This window comes from Colletotrichum destructivum, chromosome 10 (assembly GCF_034447905.1).
Source record: "Colletotrichum destructivum chromosome 10, complete sequence".
In the NCBI taxonomy this organism is placed as follows: domain Eukaryota; kingdom Fungi; phylum Ascomycota; class Sordariomycetes; order Glomerellales; family Glomerellaceae; genus Colletotrichum; species Colletotrichum destructivum.
Window position 1 is genome coordinate 1,789,347 of NC_085905.1, and position 22,513 is coordinate 1,811,859.

General features: G+C 58.0%; 6 protein-coding genes across 6 annotated transcripts; 4 read left to right on the forward strand and 2 right to left on the reverse strand.

The window, feature by feature from the left end:
• Positions 1-793: 793 nt before the first annotated feature.
• Positions 794-4,220, forward strand: CDEST_14824 (Putative major facilitator superfamily, MFS transporter superfamily). Its single transcript, XM_062930980.1, has 3 exons — positions 794-1,739; positions 1,802-2,722; positions 2,832-4,220. Exons 1-3 carry the CDS (start codon positions 1,108-1,110, stop codon positions 3,076-3,078), a joined length of 1,800 nt encoding a protein of 599 aa, XP_062787031.1. The 5' UTR covers positions 794-1,107; the 3' UTR covers positions 3,079-4,220.
• A 25-nt stretch (positions 4,221-4,245) lies between these two features.
• CDEST_14825 (uncharacterized protein) lies at positions 4,246-4,752 on the forward strand (the record flags this gene model as incomplete). The annotated part of the gene is made up of 1 exon (XM_062930981.1): positions 4,246-4,752. The coding sequence occupies one exon, from the start codon at positions 4,246-4,248 to the stop codon at positions 4,750-4,752; it is 507 nt and encodes a 168-aa protein (XP_062787032.1).
• A 3,391-nt stretch (positions 4,753-8,143) lies between these two features.
• Positions 8,144-11,695, forward strand: CDEST_14826 (Putative Clr5 domain-containing protein). Its single transcript, XM_062930982.1, has 3 exons — positions 8,144-9,493; positions 9,586-9,788; positions 9,844-11,695. The coding sequence occupies exons 1-3, from the start codon at positions 8,225-8,227 to the stop codon at positions 11,114-11,116; spliced, it is 2,745 nt and encodes a 914-aa protein (XP_062787033.1). The 5' UTR covers positions 8,144-8,224; the 3' UTR covers positions 11,117-11,695.
• Positions 11,696-14,027: 2,332 nt separating this feature from the next.
• CDEST_14827 (uncharacterized protein) lies at positions 14,028-15,310 on the reverse strand (the record flags this gene model as incomplete). The annotated part of the gene is made up of 3 exons (XM_062930983.1): positions 14,695-15,310; positions 14,425-14,635; positions 14,028-14,301 (listed from the first exon to the last, which is right to left on the reverse strand). The coding sequence occupies exons 1-3, from the start codon at positions 14,996-14,998 to the stop codon at positions 14,028-14,030; spliced, it is 789 nt and encodes a 262-aa protein (XP_062787034.1). The 5' UTR covers positions 14,999-15,310.
• Positions 15,311-15,566: 256 nt separating this feature from the next.
• CDEST_14828 (uncharacterized protein) lies at positions 15,567-20,017 on the forward strand (the record flags this gene model as incomplete). The annotated part of the gene is made up of 3 exons (XM_062930984.1): positions 15,567-15,621; positions 15,693-16,277; positions 16,575-20,017. The coding sequence occupies 3 exons, from the start codon at positions 15,567-15,569 to the stop codon at positions 20,015-20,017; spliced, it is 4,083 nt and encodes a 1,360-aa protein (XP_062787035.1).
• A 147-nt stretch (positions 20,018-20,164) lies between these two features.
• Positions 20,165-21,316, reverse strand: CDEST_14829 (uncharacterized protein). Its single transcript, XM_062930985.1, has 2 exons — positions 20,473-21,316; positions 20,165-20,405 (listed from the first exon to the last, which is right to left on the reverse strand). The coding sequence occupies exons 1-2, from the start codon at positions 20,687-20,689 to the stop codon at positions 20,401-20,403; spliced, it is 222 nt and encodes a 73-aa protein (XP_062787036.1). The 5' UTR covers positions 20,690-21,316; the 3' UTR covers positions 20,165-20,400.
• Positions 21,317-22,513: the final 1,197 nt, after the last annotated feature.

Consider the following 22,513-nt stretch of genomic DNA (forward strand, 5'->3'; position numbering starts at 1 on the left):
TGATGTGCCTGCCACCTGTGGCCCCGGCGTCTCAAGTCGTTGTCGCCCCGACCCCGTGGCGTCGCTTGTCATCAAAATAGGCTTTAGGCTCGTCCCGCTCAACTCTGTGCCTCGACGTCACACGTGCGGCCGTCTAAAGAGAACTTCAAGCCATCCGACCAAGCTGTCCTCGTCCTGGCTGGAGCCGAGGGGCGGCGGGTGGTCTGAGGCCGGGTAGCCGCTGCGAGGCCCCGACAAGCTTGTGCTCTTTGACCAACAGGCCGGCATCGGTTTACTGTTCAGAACGAGGGTGCCGGCTGCGTCACTGGATACGGTGCCGTGGCCCTGCTTCAATGACGGCTCCTACAATGATAATGGAGGCAAAGGCGCAAGCGCCGGGATTCACCATGTCCGATGTCGCGGAAGGCACACAACCTACTGTCCCAAGTGTGACCTCAGACTATCGCTGACGATTCCCATATACCTCAAGAGCACCATCAGTGGCCGTTCGTCAACCCTAAAGTGAAGGAACAGTCTTTTATCAGGGTAGTAGGTGCAGGTGGCCACGTTCTATACCTCATATCCTGATGCGACGAAAACCCCAATGAATAGCGGAGCGAGTTCATGCCACATCGGAAATGGAACGGTAACAAATCCCATAGTCAACGCTGTCGCACTTACATTGCATTGCACTAGTCCCCCTACCTTACGGAGTATGCGATGCTTCGATGCCCCCCCCCCCCCCCCCTCGGGCATCAATCCTAATTGGCCTTCAAGGATATGACGTTGGCCCCCGTCGGGCCGGACCCATCACAATCAGTCAAAACTTGCGGGAACACAGAGATAAGAGATTTTTTTTATTTTTTGTTTTCATTTTCCCTCTACTGGTATCTGGTGTCGATTTCGATCTTTCCGAGCAACTCTGAAGTGATCACTTCTTTTCCTTTTTCCAATATCGCACAAGAACGGCATGCTTCCCTGCTAGCAATAACGACGCTGGAGGCGTCGACTTCATCAAGACGAGAAGTTCCAACAGGACTTGAATCGATTCACGATACACCGACAACACCCGTGCGCAGCAGCAACTGTTGAGGTCTCCCCGTAAACAACCAACCACGATCCGCGCCGATGGCCGCTCCACAAAACGAATCACGGCCGCAACACTCAGCACCAGTCGGAGAAGCTGAAGTCATCCCGGGCACGCGCCGCCTCTACGACGAGAATGGCAACAATCTGCCGGGCGACGCCTCGCTCCTAAAGCATGGCGACATCGTCCTCGTTCCCCAGCCCACCGAGTCGCCCAACGACCCTCTGCGCTGGTCGCTGCCGCGTAAGATCTGGCACTCATGCCTGGTGCTGTACATCGTCGGTCTCACCGCTGCCACCTCCAACAATGCCGGCTCGGGCGCCGACGGCGTCAACGAGGAGTACGGCATCGGCTATGACGCCTTTAATACCGGCGCCGGCGTGCTCTTCATCGCCATCGGGTATTGGACCCTGCTGAGCTCGCCGCTGGTGCATTTGTACGGACGCCGCTTGGGCTATCTCATATCCATGATCGTCAACATCGGCGGCCTCATCTGGTATTCCCGCATCACGAACGTCGCTGGCGTCATTTGGTCGCAGCTGTTTGTTGGCGCTGCCGAGTCGGTTGGTGAGGCCACAGTGCAGCTGTCTCTGCTAGACATCTGGTTCGAGCACCAGACCGGCAGTGTACTCGGTATTTATACCTTTGCCACGGCCATTGGCACATACCTCGGGTAAGTATAGTGCTTCTTGTTGTCGTTCTGTGTTGATGCTCAGGGTTGCTGAACGATTATAGGCCCCTCATCGGCGCGTACGTGTCCAGCGGGCTCGGCTGGCGATGGATCGGCTACGTGGGCGCACTCATCTGCGGCGGCAGCCTCATCGTCATTTTCTTCGGCCTTGAGGAGACCGAGTTCAACCGGGACCGCTACCTCACCGGTAACGGCGAGCGCTACCCCGCCGGCGACATGCACACCATGCCAGCGTCGGAGAAGACGTCGGTGCAGGCCTCGGCCAGGAACTCGGTCGACATCGAAGGGCACGACCCCACCGACAGCGGCACGACGACCGGTCCCACCCAGGTCATTGGCAAGGAGGGCCACCTCGCCGAGACGACGGGGACCGACCAGGGCTCCATGATGTCCGGCACGGCGCGCGACCGCATGGCCTTCTCGTACTCACGGCGAAAGACGTACTGGGACCGCATCCGCATCGTCACGCCGGCGCCGAACCTTCGCGGCACCGGCTTCAAGCAGTACCTGTTCCGGCTCTGGCACACGCTCCGCGTATTCACGTTCCCTGCGGTGTGGTACGCAGGCCTGCAGTGGGGCCTGCAGAACATCTGCCTGACATTCTACCTGACTGTGCAGGAGGACTGGTGGTACGGCCCGCCATGGAACTACTCGGCGGCGGCCGTGGGCAACATGAACCTGCCGACGCTGATCGGCAGCCTGGTGGGGTGCGTGTACGGCGGGTACGGCAGCGACCGGTTCATGCTGTGGATGATCAAGCGCAACAAGGGCGTCATGGAGTCCGAGTTCCGGCTGTACCTGATGGCTCTGTGCACCGTGGTGTTTCCGACGGGCATGTGGCTGTTCGGCATCGGCAGCGCTCGGGGGTGGGACTGGCCGGTGCCGTACGTCGGGCTGGGCTTCATCGGGTTCGGGTACGGATGTGCCGGCGATCTGAGTTTGGCGTATCTCGCCGACTCTTTCCCGTGAGTTGTTTCCCGGTTCTGATGTTATGTGGAGAGAGAGAGAGAGAGAGAGAGAGAGAGAGAGAGAGAGAGAAAAGGGAAGGGAATGTTTGCTGACAATTACCTACAGCGAAATGGTTCTCGAGGGCATGGTGGGCGTTGCCGTCATCAACAACACCATCGCCATGCTCTTTACGTTCGTGGCGAGTTACTGGATCGACTCGGGTATGGAAAACTGCTTCATCGCGCTGGGCGTGCTCAGCTTCGTCATCATGGGCCTGAGCCTGCCGATGATCGTCTTCGGCAAGCGGACGCGCCGCTGGGCCAAGGACCGGTACATGCGGTTTATCGATATCCGTGACGGTTTCTCAAAGTAGGGCGGACGAGTTAGAGAGCATAAGTGGTCCAGCTGGAGTGAAGGGACGAGAAGCAGCACAAAGAGATGACGAGGAAGGAGGTCCAAGGTTGCAGAGGGTGTGGTTGATGACGATGTACATGTCTTCACGATGCGTGCTTGTAACATGTGTATGGATCTGTTCAGGAGTAGCCTCACAATCGCGGCGTTACGGTTCTGGAGTTTCGTTTCGTTTTCACTTCTCGTTACGGATATTTGCCTACCGTACCGCGACAACATGTCCCTGATCTATTCACGCAGCAAGACAGAACATGAGACCGTGAACGAGAGCGATACACACATACGCAGATACATACCTACTTGCCTACCTCTAGGTAGGCATATGTACATGAAGGTATGTATTCATATTACAGGCTCAACAAGGCCAGGGAAGGGGGGAGGGAAAGGACCAACGGAAGTGGCAGGCGCTCCTGCTTGGTTGCCCAGTGTTCCAGTTTCATGCGGTGCAGATGGAAAGAACTTTCCTCCCCATCACCACGTGTCGCACCTGAATTTGACTTACACTCGCCTTCTATTGCGCCTTCCTGCCCGTCTCTCATGGACCATTGCCGAATATTCCATGCCAGTGTCTTTCTCCCATCAGCATCTACTCTCTTTCTCCATACTTCATTCCATCGGCGGTTTGTGCTTCCTTTGCTGCCAACCGATCGAGGGAACGTAGCGTCTAGCACCGCAAATGAAGCGGCGACCTGGTCAAACTTGGCTGGAGTCCGGCATCGACATGCTTACCAGACGCTTACGCCATGCCCGGCTCTCGAATCACCACGACCAAGTGCGGCATTCGGCAACACACCACCCTCCACCCCTTCGGACCCCCCTGTGGCCTGTCTGCTTCGACAAAGGACGCGCCTCGCAGAGCGTCTGCACGAGGGCGGGATTCGCTGAGCCTTGCGCCCAATGACGGGCACGATAACAGCGGTATTCCGACCTTGTTCTCGGACTGATTCTGGTCATGATTCGCTTTGACCCGGTAGTCTCTCGGTGCGGGCGACGTCATGAGAAGAGACTACTCAGAGGGAAAAGAAAGACTGCAGTCGTTTTCATGTGCAGAAGCATCTCGATGCATATTGCAGTCTTGCCCTGGCTCTGACGATCGATGGCCACAACAACCTGAAGATACTGGCCCGAGATGTCCCACCTAACACACATTATCTCGACATTGCTCACAGCAGTAAAAATTAACTTTCGTACTGATATCCAACAACTGAGTACGCGTTATGGCCGCCGTCGCTCTCGCCTCGCTGAAGTCAGCGAACCCTCAACACCGCACCGCTACGGCGGTTGGCTGCGTCGGCAAACCACCCCAGACCGCGTGCTCAACTCTATGGCCAAAGGCTACGATCGGCGTATGTCGACAAGCCCCGTGCATACCCGTTGTCTGCACTGGCAAGCGTCCAAGCACGAAAAGGCGTGTCGTTCATTGTTTGACGCCGCCTGCTGCTTCAGACCCGACGACATGGTAGCCAGGTTCCGCATTGTCTGGGCGCACTCGCAGCGGCAGCAGCAGCAGCATCCCACCATGAACTTTACTACCCGTACCCTCATGCTAACCCCGATCGACCTCACAGGCAGCTTCGGTGAAGCTGAAGTGCACGCCCGCTTTGTGCCCGTCGTACCGTTCGGCCGGTTAGCATAGGTCTTTGGCACCCACGGCCATTTGGCCGAAGTACCCTCCCTGTTCTACCTTCCCAAAGGAATCGTGGTGGAACTCTGTCGGTCCTTATCGGTCAGGTCACCTGGATCCAAGTATTTGGAAGATGCCTTGCAGCCGGATACTTTCCGACTTATCATGCCGCATGAGAGAGAGCAACATGTTGCTTCAGCCCGCAGCGTGAACCTGCTCATCCGTTTATCCTCAAAATGATAACCGGTTGTCTCTCTTCTCGGTTGATGGCTGTCACACTTGCATCCTGACATCCGCATTTGACCCAAGCAGGGGCACGTCACCGACATGCCGGAGAGCTGTTTGGATGTCGATGCAGACTGTTGCATCTGCAGTTGAAGGAGTCGTCTGAACCGCCCCGGGAGGCACCATTCTCATCCGAGAAGTGGGTTCATATTGCTGGGACCAGAACCACTCGGTTTGCGTGCCCTTGAAGATGGGCCCAGACCGTAGCCGTGGGCGATTCCCAAGCCGATGCTTGCTGACGCGCAACTTCAAGCATTCGAGGTATCCACGTCAAGCACTGGTCGGCGTTTGTTCCGTCGCCGCAGACAGACACTCTGCAACGCAAAGCCTTGCACGATGCGCTCTGGCAGAGAATTCGGTGCCGGCTCAAGTTCTCGACTTCATTTTAGGTTGACAAGGAATCCGCCGCTGGTTATCGTGCCTGGAAGAAGCCCTACAGGGGTATATCCTTGGCTGAGCGGATATTGGGGTCGAAAACTCGAGAGAATTAGCCGGCACCCGTCGCTTATCCCCATTGGGACGGGAAATCTCGTGCCTACCGCCGTAAGAGCACGACAGATACAGTAATACGCATTGTGTTCTCTAGGGGTCGCATCAATCCTGACGGTTCGGCCTTGTTCAGCGTCGTTGGTCGCTGCAAGTTGTCTCCGGCGCACTCCGTTCAGACACCGTGCAGACACCGAGAAAAACACCCGCCCGGGGGGCGAACAAGAACGAAGAAGTTCCGCTCCATTGACAATGAACGTCAGCTTTTTGGCCACACCTCGGCCACAAGGCGTGTGTGGTGCTGGCGAAACCGGCCGAAAGCATGCTGACCGCTGCGCCGGCAGTGCCCAGTCAAACTGCCCCATACCGACGAATGCCCAGCAGCACTTGAGTCTGCATCGTGGCGTTCCTGCTTACACAGCCATCTATGTCCTTTGTCTGGCGGCCAGTCCGCGCGCGACATCGCCCCCAACCCGGCTCTTTGATCAATCCCGCTGCCGCCTATTGGAAGTGGCTGAACGGCAAAACCGCCATGGCAGTCTCCTAGCGACTGAAGGGGTTAGACTCGAGCGGCGTCGTACGGATGTGTCTCTGACAGCGTCCTTGGTCATTGGCCGTGCTCGACAGGTGGCTTATCGGATGGCACCAGGCTGGCTTGGTGGAAGGCCGTTGGAACATGCACCAGGCTTCTACGGCGTTAGTCCTCCTCCCGTGGCACATCCCCCAGCTTTTGGCTACCAGACGGGCTGGGCTCGGTTGCTTGGCTGCCGGTGATGGTCGAAAGCGAGCAGGCCACCCGGAGACGACTCCTTCCCCCTGATGCAGCGACCAGCGAGGTCTTTGAACCTGAGCAGCAAGCAAGCAAGCAATGCATGCTACCGGGTAGACCATGGGACATGTCGGCTAGCTTTTCCGGCCGCGAGCCCGGTTGGAGACGGTCGCTTTCTGGGTGACAGACAGCGCGAGCGCGCGCACGACTCTCACCGCGGCCTTTCCGGAAATGGGGAGGGCCTAGTCGATAGGAGACTGACAAACACAGGCGATGATTGGTGGTCTGAGTCAGGACTTGGTCATTGGCGTCTTTTAGGCCGACCTAGGACGCTCTTTCACCTTCTTAATCTAGAACAGTGGTGGCACCATCGAGCTTGTTCCCCGCCTCCTGGTCACCCTGGAAATTGGAATTGCTCACCCGCCTGCCCATTGGTTTCCCACAGGCCGCTACGGCCGGGCAGCCTTTGATTCCTGTACGGATACCTAGCAAAATGTCGACATTCGGGCTACATTGGATGAAAATCCCGGGGCGCTCCCTGAACACATAGGCTAGAAGAGACAGCAATAAGGCGAAGTTGCAGCATCCATCGGCCATCTGTACCCACAGACTCAAGCAAAGGACGAACCGTCGCCTAGCATCCAGCTTCGATGGCTGAACCAAACCTCCCATCCGACATCGAAAGGAACCCCCCACCCCGCTCTCGGTCGAATTGTCAGTCAGCGCCCGCTCTGAGCAGTGGGAGCCGTCTGTGAATGGCCCCCCCAATTCGTCCATCAGACGCCCGGACAGAAGCCTGACTTCTGGCTGTCTCTCAACAGTCATTGGTCATGTAACACTTCCTTTACTTGCCCCCCCCCCCCCCCCTTTTTCCCTACGCAGAGCTCCACGGACCTAGGCTCGGTTCTTTCTCGCTGGCAGTTGCCGTGAAGTCGGCGGCGGCCCTCTTATCATTCACTGCGAAAACGAGAGCGCCCAAGGGACGGGATACGGGCTTGTTCTACCACCCATGTGCTACCCTCGCTTTCCCTGTTGAGGAAATTACGCGAAGGAACTTTTGCCTGCAGCTTTCACCACACGGGGGAACCTGGCGACCGGCCGACCAATGCCCGTCCAACAACGAGAAACTACAGAGTAGGCCTCGTCGAAAAGAGCGGGAGCAGCCCTACACTCCGTTCACTTCACTCACCTCGCACCTCAACTCTGAACCAGCCAGGCCAACCCAGGCCAGGACAAGACAGGACAGGACAGGACCGACGAACGAGCGAACGAGCGAGTGGGTTGAGAGAGAGGAACTGCTCCCCCCATATCTCTCGCACTCTCTCCCCCCTCTACCTCTCTTTACCCTCTCTGCTGCAGCCCGCACGCAGCACAACACGCACGAGACAAGACTGCTTTGCCGTCCGCCAGCCAGTTCGGTCCAGTTCTCTCCCTCCCTTTCTCCCTCTCTCTGGTGTGTGGTCCCATCTTGTCCCAATCCGACCGGTCTGTTGCTCCCGGCCTGACATAACCTGGGCGTGTGTGCGTGTGTGTCAGTCAAGCAAACCGACGGGTTCTCCAGCCGGTCTTTTAATATTTTCGAACCCATCCGTTACCCATACTGAACCATGACGCTTTCTCCTCTGCCGCTCTATTTTTAACCTTGGCAGCCAGAGCAAGAGCCAGACCTCTCTCTTTTTATGTGGCGACGATCATGGGCACTTTTGTTCCGTCCCCTCCCACGCTCTCGTCTTTCATTTGAAGGCCCGGTGGCACCCCCCCTCCATCTGACGGGCAATTGATGCTTGCCACCAGGGCAGCAACGTGCTGGGCTTCTTGGATGAATCGCATTCGACGACGACACGAGGCACCTGTCCTACCGAGGAGCTTTGACTTGTCCGAGTCTTGACATCTACCCAGCGGTCCGAACCACGGCTCCGTCGGGCTACGCCGAGCGCGGCCGACATGTTCAACCATTCTGGGGACAAGTCCCGCGGCGTTCCCTCTGGGTCAGGATACAGCGACAACAGCAACAGTCAAAATGACCATCACCATGGTCTATCCCTCAACACGTCAGGTCAACCATATCCCAGGTTTGGCATGCCCCAGAACTTTGGTACTTCTTCGACATGTCTTCCACAACACGAAGCCGTCCGGAGAGACTTCGACTCGTCGTCGTCTATGGACTGGACCTCTCCTGGCGGCGTACAACAAACGCGCTTCAACGTCCGATCCTCCATGAGCCACGCATCGCAGCAGCAGCAGCAGCAGCAGCAGCAGCAACAGAATGATGGCATGGAACTTGACGAACTCAACTCGCCCCCCGCCGGAGTCTCCAATTTGATTGCGCGCTTTGAGGGGATTCGCGCCGCGCCGCCAAGCAGTAACAGGGTCATGAGTTCAGGCAATTCGGGTGCGAGCCCATCATCGGCGCAATTCGGCGGCGGTGGCATCGGCACCAACAACCTGCACAACAACATGCACAGCAACAGCACAGCAAACATGAGTTCTCCCGCCCTGAGCAGAATCACCAGTCCGGTCACTCATAGCCCGGCCGCGCCCAATTTCTTTCGTGCCCCGGAGTCATATCGCCCTCCAGTGCCCAGGAGTACCAAGCCGGTCATGGGGCGCGCCCCCTCCAACATTCCATTATTCACGCCAGACTCGAGATTTGGCGATGGGAACAGTCGTGCCGGTGGTTCCTCTACACCCGCCCCACCACCACAGGTTCATCATCAGTCTCAACCATCTGCCGACTTTAGTCAACTAGATCCCTTCATCAATTCATCAGCCAAGACGTTTGCTTCTCAGTCAAACACTTACAACTTGTCGATGAGCGACTTTAATAACACGACGACAAGCAAGAACTTCGCTTCCCAGTCGAACACATCCTTTAACCCGCCTATGAACTCGTTCAACACTTCAACCAAGGGTTTCAACTCTCAACCCAACAACGTCTTTGACCAATCGACCAACAATACTTTCAGCCCGACAAACACTTATAGCTCCCCCACGAACGCTTTCAGTCCACCACCAAATGCAAATACCTTTAGCCCGCCGCCGAATTCGAATGCTTTCAGCCCGCCGCCTGCAGCTTTCAGCCCGGCACCTACACCGTTCAGCCCAGCAACGTCGACCTTTAGCCCGGCACCGACACCGGCCCCGAGCCTGATTCCTGGTACTCCGAGTGGGATGCAGACACCCTTCGGCCCTCCGCCCCCCACATCGTTCCCGGTAGGCCTTTTCTTTCTTTCTTTCTTTCTTTCTTTTTTTTCCCCTCGTTTTGCGTGACCTCGAGGAACGTCTTCAGTCTAACAGGCTTGTAGGGCCACGCTCGAGCACCCAGCGTGGCACCCAGCGTGGCACCGACGCCAAAATCCGCCATGGGTAGTCGGCCGTCACGGGAACAGGTTCCTGCCGAGGCATGGGAGTCCTTCAAGCTGACCATCAGGCACTTGTATCTGGAAGAGCGGCGGCCGTTGAAAGAGGTCATGCAAATCATGGCCGATCAATATGGGTTTCAAGCAACGTAAGTTTGCCTGCCTGGTCTTTTGCCACCCGGACGTACCGTCTCACAGTCGCAGGCCGAAGATGTATAAGACAAGATTCTCGCAGTGGGGATTCGTCAAGAATAACACCGAGGACGAAGTGAAGAGGCTGTTGTCGATGAAGTTCCAGCGCGATGCGGAAGGCAAGGTGTCGGAGTTTGTGCGGAACGGCAGGGTGGTCAACCTGGGCACGTATCTCAAGAGGAAAGGGGTGACCGAGTACGATCTCGTCGACTTTGAAACGCCAGCTCAACTTCCGTCCTACGTGCGATGTCGCACCCCGACACCGCCGCCCGCTCCGGGCTATCTGCGATCACCAGACCTGATCCGAGCGCAGGAGACAATTGTTGGCAACATGAGGAAGGCGTTCCTGCACTGCCGCCAGTTCGAGGTGGAAACTGACAGGCAGGTCGGATGGACGTCGATTATGCTCTGGGGCGCTGGGTCGAGCGACATGTTCGCCGACGCCAACAAGAAGTTCGAGATGGGCGAGCACGACGCGGGCGGGCATCTCCTGATGAGGGCCTTCAAGCGACTGGAGATGGACCTCAAGCAGCTGTCGCCCCAGGGTATCAAGGAGCTGCTGCTGGGGATGGTGCATCGCGACGCGGGCATGATGACGGCCATGTGCAAGTACCTGGCGGCCTATTCGACGACCAACTTCGAACGGTCGCATCCCCTGCGTCAGACCTTTTCCGCCCTGTACGAGGTGCAACAGAAGCACGGGCCGATTACGCTCTCGGAGCTGGTCTGGGGCTGCATCCCCACCATCGCCGAAGAGCTCGAGGCCATCTACGGACGGCGCCACCCGTACGTTGCGCGGACGTGGATCGATCTGGCCATCTTCTACAACCACGCCAACCCCGAACGACTCGAGAAACTGCTCATGGAGCTCCAGCCGCTGCGCAGAGAGATCGCGGGCCGTCACGGGCAGGGCAGCGCGGACGACCTCGCGCTGCGGTACGCCGTGGTGCAGCTGATGCAGGCAGCCTGGCCCAACGGCGACAACACGAGGTCGGAGGCGCTGGATCTGTGGGCGGCGATGAGGAGCGCCGGGCTCGTCTTTCCCGTGCGAGGGGCGGAACACAACACGTTCTGCTATCACAGTCCGCTCAAGGTGGACCCGTGGGACAGACGATGCAGAGACCGGTACGACGTCGGAACCCAGTTCTTCCAGCAGCATTGCGGCATCAAGGTGCTGCCGTACTTCGAAGAGGACATGCACTACACGGAACACGCCCCCGACTCTCACTCGGCGCTGGCGGCAGCTCTGGGACACATGGCGCCGTCCAAGTTTTCGCTCATCTGAGGAATGTGTAAACGCAAAACAGATTTTACTTGACGACGGTCACTTTGATTCGTCCGCTACGGCCCGACGGACGACGGCAGTCCCAACGCACGACGCAGATGTCGCAAACACACACACACACACACACACACTACATACGAGTCACGGACAAGTGACATTTCCGCAACCCCTTTTCTAATTTTATTGGTTCAAGATGATGGATGCTAGGTAGGATGCGACGGTCGCACAACGACAAACGAGAGGCGGTTGCTTCGGGCATGTCAGGATGGGGCTGTCAATGACACCTTGGAACGGTCAAAGATGAGGAATTCTGGATACTTCAGGCGTATTGGGATAAGGGCATAAACGCCATGGACTTGTATGCCATGGCCGGCGTATTGGGGAGGGGGCATTTCCGATTCCACCACACACAGCGAGCACACGTTTTCATGGAATGACACATTGTACAATAGCATTTGGGAGAGGAGCAGAGGAGGAAAACCTGATACCACGATACCAGAGGGAGAAGGGAGGACGACTGTAGGCCTACGGCAGCAAAAGAGAGGAGAGAGAAAGAGAGAGAAATGGGGAGACGATGATGAAACGATTTCACACAGAAACAGCGACGGATTTCCCGATGTGATGAATCCTGCGCGGCGCGCGTGACAGATGTGGGTGGTGATGATGTGTGGTGAGATGAAGACAAGGAGAAATTGTGGAGTGGGATGGACGGCGCCAAACCGAATGGGAGGGGATGAGAAACCAGCCATCCGAGCCGAATGCCCTGAACAGGCAGATCGACACGGCCTTGGGCCACGGATACGGGAGCCGAGGTGAACGCGAGGAAGCGGAGCGATGGAAGGGGGAAGGGGGAAGGGGAAATCTGTTGGAGAGGGGGGGGGGGGGGGGGGGGGGGGGGGGGACGGACCGACCTGGGACATGACGCGATACAGGAGAAGTTCCCACTTGGCTCGCCTCGTTTCGGCGGATTCCCGTCTTCTTCAAGTCAGTCGCGTAAGAATGCGGATACAGCAGAGTACAGATGCATGTTTTCGCGCTTGCAGTTGCAGATATGGCGGGTGTGGGCGACCGGGCAAAGTGGGATTGGTGAACTCTGGGTGGATGACTGATGAGCCGAAGGTCCCACGCATCGCATGTCGCCTATTTTTATTTTATTTTGGCCGCTGGGCCGTCAACTCGGGTTCGGCTTGCTCCGGGGTGGTTGGTGAAGGGGGAAGGGAGAGGGTAGGGGGAGAGGGATGTCCGGCTCCGAAGGGATCCGGAACGGACGTCTCTCCGACCGGGGGGGGGAAGGGTTCCATGCGCGTTTGTTGAGAAATTTGCACCATGGTGGATGATATGGCGAACAGAGGTGGGTGTCTGCCGGTGAAGGTGACCCACGTACTTTAGTCTGCCGGTGAAGCTGGTCCTCGCAACCGGGCCGGGCTTCACTGTGGGAGGGAGAGAGAGGGGGAGAGAGAGAGACACCATCCGTACAGAGTACGCGGTAGAGGGAAAGGGGGGAGAGAGACAACTGCATGGATGGTCTTTTCCGCGCGTATCATGGCATCTCCGCCAAGGCGGGATATCCGGAAACTCCGCGGCGCGCCCTACAACGCCGTCAGCGTCCGCAAACCGCAAATGGGACAAGGTCGGCCAGACTCTCAGTGGGCTCTTTTTCAGCTCGCGCGATTCCTCTCCTCTTGACCCACCAAGGGAAGATGAGAAAGTGTGGTCTGGCCATGAAAGGGGGGGGGGGCTGTACTGGGTGGGAAAAGCCCCTCCACTAAACAAACAATGGACACACTTGTTGGAAGCAGGAATGATGAATTGCCTGTTATGCAAGTGAACATGGATGGGATGGGATTGATTTGTTTCCCCCTGCTCCTCCTCCTCCTCCTCGTTGGTTCGGGCTGATGTTCTGCCGTTTAATGTTGTTCTTGACATGTGCTTTTTTTTTCACACCTCCCTCCATGCTTGGCTGGTGTGGTGTCTCTGTCCCTGTTTCTTCCAGGTGCGTCTTTGTGCTCTTCTTTTCAGTCAGTCGGGGCAGTCTTTGTTCTGGTCGGTGTCATCTTTGGTGGTGGGACGTCGACTCGAAAGAGGGTGAACAGTCTACAGGTACGCGGCTGTGCCAGACGGTCACACAGAGCGGGAATATCCGTGCTGGCTTTGGGGGGGGGGGGCTGGCGGCTGTTTGTTGTCGACTTCTTTTGAGAGCTTTTTTATAGGGGGGGGGGGGGGGGTTTGGCAGCGCGGAAACGCTTGATTCGAGCATGGGCCAGTGTTACATGGACAGGTTCCTCGGGGCAGACGGTGCCAGAGGATGGCACTGGCGTTAGACGCGCCTGAGATGCGGGACGGACATATGTGTGTGCGTCTGTGTGTGTGTGTGTTGGCGCGTGGCTGAGGTCCTGTTGGACTGAGAGGGGGGCTGTCCTCTCTGATCACTACGGCGCGGGTATGTATGTATGATGTCGGAGGGACTTTGTGGGCTGAAGCTCACGGGGCAGTAGCAGGCCTCCTGGGCCGGCTCGCGCGGACAGGTAGGTTCATCACATGGCGAGAGACGCAAGGCAACATGTCGAGCCAGAGGAGAGGAGAGAAGAGGCCTGAGACACGAGACCCGAGACCCGAGGCGGTGGGATATTGCGGAGAATATGCCCCCCCCCCTCTTCCTCTTCATTTGTCTTTGTCTCCTTTCATTTTTAATCCTCTTGCTTGGATACGTTGGTTCTCTCGAGACTGTTTTCTTTTCTTTTGGCCTTGATATAGTTGGGTTTCGGGATGGGACGGGCGGTCAATGAGATTGGACGAGAGGAAGGAAAAGGTGAGTATGCGTGAGGTGTGATAGTTTGGATGACGTTTCCGGATTAGCCGCCTCCTCGGGGCAAAAAAAAAAGGGAGGAGAAGGGTCACTGGTCAGGTCAGCCTAGGGTTGAGGCGGAGGCTGGAGCATGCTACTCGATTGACGGTCTCGAGGAGGACCATTTTGCGTTTTTGGATGAAGGTTTTCCTGGCGGATGTCGTTGTATGTCAGTGAGAGCCTCAGTGAGATCATCGGTGAGAACATCAGGAGGCTGACAAGGCGAGCAAGGGAATCCATACGGCCTTGTTGGTCACGTCGCAGTCCTCGGGGTACGGCGACGCTCAACCAGACGCGACTCGTGAATTGTGCGTCTGCGACTTGGGCTGCCTCCAAATGTCTACTCTGCGCATGCGGCGGCCTCTCAAAGGGGGGTGGGGGAATGGGATGGTTGTGCGAGCGCCACCATCTCAGCCCCCGTCTCAGCCCTCATTCCGATGAGCCGACCACAATGCCGCAGTACTCAATGTAGGCCTCCTTTACATGAGGTGGCTTTCCTTCAACTGCTTGCCACAGCCCAGGAGCAATGTCGTGGCGGCGGTGGCCCAGGAAGGGCGAGTCGAGACGGGGGCTGAGGCTTGGGCGTGACAGCTGCCAGTTTTCCCGCCCGGCGAGCATGGGCGAGAGTTTCCATTTATCGACTGTTTCGGCAGAGTCTCTCTCGACGCCACGAACTGAAGGCAGTGAAGAGGGAGAAGGGGGGGGGGGGGGGGGGGGGGGGGGCGAAGAAGACGCTGTCCAGACACGTCTGTTGAACAGGCAGATGCACCAAGGACCGTCAGAGAGTCAGGGCCTGGCATGAAAGCAGGACGCACAACGCACCGAGGGGCAAAAGAAGAGAAGAGACTCACTCCTCTCCCCCAGAGTACGACTTGGCTCTGAACCGTTTTCAGGGCCGTGGGCGTGGTCGGCTGGGCGTCAGTTTTCCCAAGACACGTCGACGGGCTAGACCGCATTCTGGAAGGCCACCCACTGGTCTCAGGCCCAAGACGAGATAAGGTTTGAGACGAGCTGCTTAAGCTCCCTTTCAGCCGCATCTTTTGGCAGGCTGGGGGAGAAGGGTCTTTTCCTCTTTCGGCGTATTCCCGATTCGGAGAAGGACTACGGTGGGCTCGATGAGAGTTGGCGTTCTTGTCTCTTCGAGACTCGCTCTCTTTCCCAGCACACACACACACACACACACCCAAACCACCTCGCCGGGTCTGGGAGGTCGGTGACCTTTGATCACAGTAACGCTGTTTCAATGGAAGCCACGGGTCTAGCGAAGGAGGGGGGGAGAGAGAGAGAGAGGCTGTGAGCGGGTGCGTTGTGGAGATGACGAATTTATCGATGATGGCGTCCACAAAACGCCATGCCGGTACCGTTCGTTGCTTGTGTTGTCGTTGGTATTAATACGCCGTGGCTTCCGATCTTCCCATCGTCGACAAGATGCATTCCCTGAGGCGTTTGGTGTGTTAGACTTTTGTACCGAAAGTTGAAGAAGAAGAACCCCCAAAACTGTCGTTTATGTCACTCCCCCCCTCTTGTTCCTTTTTATTCTTTTTCAGGCTGCTATTGTTAGATGACTTCGGGTGTGTGTGTGAGAGAGAGAGAGAGTCTTTCATCATGAGGTTGAGCAAGCAGGCGACGGAGCCGAACTACCAGGTCATCGATGCCTCCAGTAAGTCAACGCCCCCTCGTCCTTCTCCTCTTTGCAACGAACAGGTCGCTGACCCTCGGGCGCGTCCACAGGGACGGCGGACACCAAGAAGAGGCCGTTCAGGGTCCAGCTGTACTCCATCATCGCCCTGCTGGTCGTGACGCTCGGGCTGATCGCCGCGGGTGTGCTCATCAACCAGAAGCTCCCGGCAGGCTCCGAGTCGCGCTTCGAGCTGGGCGGCTCGGGCAAGGCCGTCGCGTCCGCCACCAACAACAGGCGCGCCGTTGCCGTGTTGGGACCGCGGGAGAGGGCCCTCCGCAACGCCGCCGACGCCGTGCTGGACGCGGCGGGGGTCGGCGCCGCGTGGAGGCGGCAGATTTCGAACAATCCCGAGGTCACCCCGTTGCCGACTCCCCCGTTCAACGGCGATGAACCGATAGAGCCACCGCCGACGCTGACTGTTCCGGATACACCGACGCCAACGCTACCACCATTGACTGATGCCGACACGCCGACGGCGACGCTGCAGCCGCCTACAACGACGACGACAACGCCTCCACCCAGCCCTACGACGACAACGACTCCGCCGACTACTCCGCCGAGTTCAACGACGACTCCTCCACCGAGTCCCACGACGACCACGACCAGCACGAGCAGTAGCATCTATACTTCTACGAGTTCCAGTTCCAGTTCCAGTTCCTCCAGCTCTATACCCACTTCGAGTTCAGCTTCGAGCTCTAGTTCAACCACTAGTTCTACTACGACTTCTAGCTCAACCTCGAGCCCCACCACAACTTCAAGTTCCACCACAAGCTCTACTTCGTCGTCCAGCTCTGTCACAAGTTCAAGTTCCACTTCAACTACCGATTCAAGCTCAACTTCTACTACAACTTCTGAATCGAGCTCAGAGACCTCGTCGTCGTCAACCACCCCCACCGATACCACCAGCACTCCAACAACCAGCCCAACATCAGAAGCCACCACATCAGACAGCACGACGACGCCTCCGCTCACATCGACAACCGCGACCGAACCGAGCTCCACGGATGGGTCCTCCACCATCACGCCAACGGGCGACCCGACTCTGACCAGCACCACTCCGAGCGGGACCAGCTCGCGCATCACCACAAGTAGGAGGAGCAGCAGCTTGACCACAAGCAGAACGACGCCGACTGGTTCCACTCCAACCGGCCGTTCTACCACCAACCCGGGGGGCACCATCCCAACCAGAACTACGCCTACCGGAACCAGCACCAGCCCGTCCGGCACCAGTCCATCCGGCACTACGCCTGCTGGTACCGGCACTTCGCCGGTCGGCACTACTCCAGTCGGTACTACCCCAGTCGGCACCACTCCGGTTGACACTCCGGTTGACACCCCGGTCGACACTACCCCGGTCGACACTACGCCTATCGACACCGGTACCAGCCCGGCCGGCGCCACGCCGGTGACAACTCCGACGGGCTCTCCTCCATCGGCGAGCCTGCCGGAACAAAACATCCTCTTGCCGTCTTCAACACCGCCAACAGACCCAACAGTCTCTCTGTTCGCGAGCTCCGCATCCGCCCAAGAAGACCCGTCGCCATCGCCCACGCCGAATTTTTCCGACCCCAGCAGCCCCTCCACGCCGGATCCAACCCCTGTTTCCGGATCTCCGACGGCCTCCCAGCCGGCAGCCCAGTCGTTTGTGACGCCTCCTTCAACAGGCGACTCCAGCACCCCTCAACCAACGGGCGTCACCCCGATCCCCGCCGGCTCCGCCTCCCCGTCCTCGCCATCGTCAGATCCAGCCCCGTCAGTAGTGCCATCCGGAAGCCAAGTTGCGACTCCTAGTCCGAATACGCCGGCGCCGTCGGATCCGTCAGCCATCGTGCCTTCCAGCGGTTCACCTTCTGTATCTCCGGACCCGGAAGGCAGCCAGACGGCCGGCTCGCCGGTTTCACAGCCGGCTACAGGCTCCCCGTCCGGCTCGGACGCCGTCACGCCGTCCGCCACCCCGGCGCTAGCCACGTCCGATATCCCGATCAACATTGCGCAGGCCTCCGTGTCCAGGAGCCTCTCGCCGTCCGAGTCCGGGGCATCCGTGGAATCACTTATTCAACAGGCATCGGACTCTCCTCTTTTGAGCATTCTCTCGGCGCAGCCAACTGCGTCCGATGCCGTTACACCTGTCAGTCAAGAAGCTTCTGCTTCTCCAATCTCGGCCGGTCCTTCGATCTCGGACGCCCCCTCAGCTCTGGCGGCAGCCTCAGACACAGCTGCTCCCTCGGCTTCAGCTGCTCCCTCGGCTTCAGCCGCCCCCTCGAACTCGGCCGCCCCCTCGAATTCGGCCGCCCCCTCGAACTCGGCCGTCCCCTTAGCTCTGGCGGCAGCCTCAGACACAGCTGCTCCATCTGATCCAGCTATTCCTTCGGCTTCAGCCGCCCTCTCAGCTCAGGCGGTAGCCTCAGACACAACTGCTCCATCTGATCCAGCTGTTCTCTCGAATTCGGCCGCCCCTTCAGCTCTGGCGGCAGCCTCAGACACAGCTGCTCCATCCGATCCAGCTGTTCCCTCGGCTTCAGCCGCCCCCTCGGCCGTGCAGACGCAGGCGGAGAACCCGAGTGATACCCAAGCCGTACCCTCACCGGCGGCGTCCCAGTCCAACGCTCCGCCGAGCGCCAATACGCCCGCGCCAAGTGTCACACCCCAATCCGACGCCGCCACGCCGTCTGTCCCCCCAGCAACGACCCCAGCAACAGCTACTCCTGCGTCCAACACTCAGTCGGCGCCCGAAACGCAGTCTCAGAAGGAGAGTTCCGCGTCCGCGTCAGAGACGGAACCGACGGCCACGGAACCGACGGCCTCGCCCACCACCGCCGACCCGAGTGCGTCGGCGACGCAGCCCGATGCCACCGTCGTCGTGCAACAGACCGCCGTGCCCAAGGCACCCAACGAGGAGATTGTGAACGAGAAGGTGACGGTCGGCCAGGCCATCGTCAGCAACTTCGTCCCCATCGTCGTCGTCCGCGGCTTCACCTCAGTGCTGTCGTCGTCGTTCGTCCAGGTCGCCGCCTTCGAGCCCCTCCGTCAGCTCATGACCGACTCGGGCGCCTCGGGCGCCGTGCTCGCCGGCTCAGCCATCACCCTCGTGCCCCTCGCCGCGAGCTACCTCTACGCCGACATCGCCAGCGCCTTCGCCGTCGAGGCCCTCGCCACCGACGCCTTCTGGTGCGCCGAGAAGCCGTCGCAGTACATCAGCTCGCCGTGCCCGCCGCGCCTCAGCGTCAACAGGTGGGCCGTGAACGTCGTCATCTCGGGTCTCGTCGCCGTCGCCGTCTCGCTCATCTTCATCGTCGGCCTCTGGTTCAAGACGCCCTCGCGCATCGCCGTCGACACGACCACCATCTCGGGCGTCGCCACCGTCCTCGGCCACCCAGAGGTCGAGCGCCAGTTCGCCGCCATCCCCAAGGACATGACCAACAGCCAGCTGGCCCTGCACCTCAAGGACAGCCGCTTCACCCTCGGCACGTACCAGGCCCAGGGCGGCGGCGAGCGGTACGGCCTCGTGCCCATCGACCAGCCGATGGGGGAGGACCGGCCGCGGTCCCTCCTCCAGCGCCTCGAGGACTCGGCCGTCGAGCGCAAGGCGAGCATTAACACGGCGCCCTGGACGCGCACCCGCTTCCACATCGACCTGCTCTTCGCCGTCTTCCACCTCGGCCTCCTCGGCCTCGCCATCGCCGCCCTCGCCAACGTCAACAACCCGCGCCGCATCTTCAGCTACACCTCGCGGGCCGCCACCGTCGGCGTCCGCGTCGGCGTGTGCTTCATCGGCATCCTTGTCTCGCGGTACTGGGGCATGGTATTCGCCGACGCGCAGAACCTCGCGCCCTATGCGCGCATGCACGCCGCGCCGGCCAAGGCCGAGGGCACCGTCACGAAACGCGGCTTCGGCGTGCCGCTGCTGGCCGTCGTGCCGCTCGTGAGGATGGGCTACGCCGTGCCCGCCGCCGTCGCCGTCGCCGCGCTCTTTGCCGAGTTCTTCGTCGTCGCCGTCAGCGGGCTGCCGTGGCGGCCGGGGCAGATGCGCGGCGAGTACATCTTCTGCGGCGTCGCGTGCGTCGTCATCGCCTCCTTCATGCTGGTCGCCCAGGGGCTGGTGTTCTACCTGCGCAGCACGCTGCCCACGATGCCGCGCCGCCCGGACTCGGTCGCCTCCGTCATGACGTACGTCGCCGGCACGACGATGAGCCGCGACTTCGTTGCCATGTCCGGTCTGGGGAGGAAGGCGGCCGATAAGGCCATCGGCGGCATGGGAAAGAGGTACGCGTACGGGCTGAAGGTGGAGGAGAACGGAAGGCAGAGGTGGGTTGTTGACGAGGTCGGGACGGGGTATGAAGAGAGTCGAACGAGGGCAACGGACAATACCGTGTGAGTGAGAGCGGAACAGCTCTCTTGTACTTAATGTATTTAGAATGTAGAGCGGATTTTAGAGACAATAATATTAGAGGGAAGAAGAAGAACCTAACAAATTCGTTTGACGCACTAGATGTTCAGTATCATGAATTGGTCTAATCCCCTTTGAAGCTGATGGGATTTAAATGTTTGGAAAAGCTCTGCAAGACTAGAATATCCCTCTTCTGCTGAATAAATAAATCCCAACCAGAAAATGTCGTATGTCGGCTCAACCCCGATGTGCCTTGCTGCTTGTGAAAGTCTCCTGGCAAATCCCAGAAAACCCGCTCCCAGACTGTTCGCACAACTCGCCTGCTTCACACAACCCTTGCACGCCCCCCATCAACGTGGGAATAGAAGCGTTCAGCCTGCCAACATGTTAGCCCAGTGTAGGATTCAATGCTATCAGTCAACGGATTGGTCTATAGTTCATACTTCCGCCACGGTTAACGCAAACTTGCCAAACTCCAGGAGAACTCTGGTAGCAGATTCTTCCATTGCAGCATTGGTATGCAAAGTTCGCTTGGCAGTCCTCGCGAGTTGCGAAATTTCCCGGCATGCAGTTCACACCTTGTCCGGGGAGGTTTTGGGCCAGGCAAGACGGAACAACGACACCCGCAAGTAGAAACAGGGCGAAAAACGAAGGCGCCATGATGCGAGAGAGTTTCGAATTACGAAATGGGCAATGTTCTCCTGGAGCTGATGAGGAAGACAACGAAGGAATGTACTATGTGCGCGAGCAGCTGGGGCTTTGATGGTATTTGGTTGGCAGCCGACACTGGTAAGTAGGAGGCATCTTGTTTTCAGATCCCATCTTATAGAAGGGCCGCATTTGCGGACTGAGCAGTAATCAACCCTGTGCTTGAATCGCCTGTCGAATTCGCTTTAAGATGAAGTCTTGACCTCGTGTTCGATTCATGACTTGCGCGCTCCTCGCAACCATTAGAACAGTTAGCAGGGGCCCATGTGTCCACCCATTGATATGCCGATCCACTGGCAGTGACAGGGCATCTATGAAATGGTGCCAGCTCAGCTGAGACAGCTCAACAGACGTGGTTCCAGGGGCGTCGCTGTCTTGAAGGCTGTTTGCTTCCAGAGAATAAGAGTGTGAATGAGAATCCGGAAACAAACCACAAACGGATACCGGGCGGGGAGAAGACCAGAAAGAGAACCTAGACTTGAAAACGAAAGAGAGTGTGAGAACGAGCGTGTGTGACAAGAAACAGATCAGTTTGTGTCGGCCAACTTCCGGCTGGGCTTTAGTCAGATTAGTACTAACATACCGCCGTATGTGTATCTATGGCTCTGTTGGGTTAGCAATGACCAAACACGAAAGCTAGCTGGAATAAAATAATTTACAGGTGGATCTCGACTGTAAAGTGCGTTACTGCAGCTCAGCGGGGCGCAGTCAGGCTGCACAAGTTATCGGCCGATCATCATAGACACTGTCAGAGGACATTACTCGCCTGCGGCTTACACCTGATAGCCCTGGTACCGATGACTGTCAGATCGATAAGGGTAGATGAATGCTTAGCAGTTCTTCTTTACGGCAACGAGGTTAATCCACATTTCTCTAAAGATGTAAGTTCTCGACATTATCCCCAGCTTGAACCCATCAAGTTCGGGGAAGTAGAAGTATATGGTCCACATTTCCCGCATTCGCCAAAAAGTCCTAGTGTCTTTTTTAGACTTGCGGCAATATTACATCCACGTGGATGAAGGCATATTCAATAAGCTGTTCGACGCTCTGCAAGCTATTGCCTTTGGACTGACACGCCAGACATCTCTCTTAAGATCTGTAAAAATCAACAAGGCGGGAGAGGCTCCTGTTGTGTTGCAAAATTTGCCGGAGCTTATTCGGAAAGAAAGACTGGGAAAATGCCTTCTAAAGGCACCACCAAGACATGTGCAGAAGATACGGGCTTGGCCAATGGGCTTCACTGGCAGATACAGCCGTCTGCGGTGCAGTCCAGTGGCATTCAACACCGCCACCACTTGAAGAACAAGATAGCACCCAATGGTAACAAATTTGCCATGAGAGAGAGAGAGAGAGAGGTCTACGGAATGGGTCGATCTGGATGAGCCAGCTTTCTCTTCTTATCCCACGTCTGTTCAGAGTTCCACACGTGAATCTAGTCAGCGTTCTTGCCGTAAAACAGAGTGGGATATAGAAACCACACCAGAGCGATGTAAGCCGGCGGCACAGCATAGGCTGCAGTGTACATCGTGATGGCCCGAGACGGATGCCTCCTCGGCATACGACCAACGATGCCAAGACTCCATAACCCAGACTTTTGACAGGTCTAAAGGGTCCCCATTCTGAACCCTGTTTAGCCTGACTATCGAATCGAGACCAAGAACTCTTGCTTGCCTGATCACACCGCAGGTGAACGGCATGATGTCCGTCCGAAAGGGTCCGTCCAAAGTCCTGTTCGTCCCGCTGCTGGCTTACTTAAAGAGATTTGCCTAGCCAATT

Excerpts from the sequence above, each read along its gene's own strand:
- CDEST_14824 (XM_062930980.1), top strand. The coding sequence starts at position 1,108 with ATGGCCGCTCCACAAAACGAATCACGGCCGCAACACTCAGCACCAGTC. Across the intron at positions 1,740-1,801 it reads GCCATTGGCACATACCTCGG|GCCCCTCATCGGCGCGTACG; the intron begins GTAAGTATAGTG and ends GAACGATTATAG. Across the intron at positions 2,723-2,831 it reads TATCTCGCCGACTCTTTCCC|CGAAATGGTTCTCGAGGGCA; the intron begins GTGAGTTGTTTC and ends AATTACCTACAG.
- CDEST_14826 (XM_062930982.1), top strand. The coding sequence starts at position 8,225 with ATGTTCAACCATTCTGGGGACAAGTCCCGCGGCGTTCCCTCTGGGTCA. Across the intron at positions 9,494-9,585 it reads CGCCCCCCACATCGTTCCCG|GGCCACGCTCGAGCACCCAG; the intron begins GTAGGCCTTTTC and ends ACAGGCTTGTAG. Across the intron at positions 9,789-9,843 it reads CAATATGGGTTTCAAGCAAC|GCCGAAGATGTATAAGACAA; the intron begins GTAAGTTTGCCT and ends TCACAGTCGCAG.
- CDEST_14829 (XM_062930985.1), bottom strand. The coding sequence starts at position 20,689 with ATGGCGCCTTCGTTTTTCGCCCTGTTTCTACTTGCGGGTGTCGTTGTT.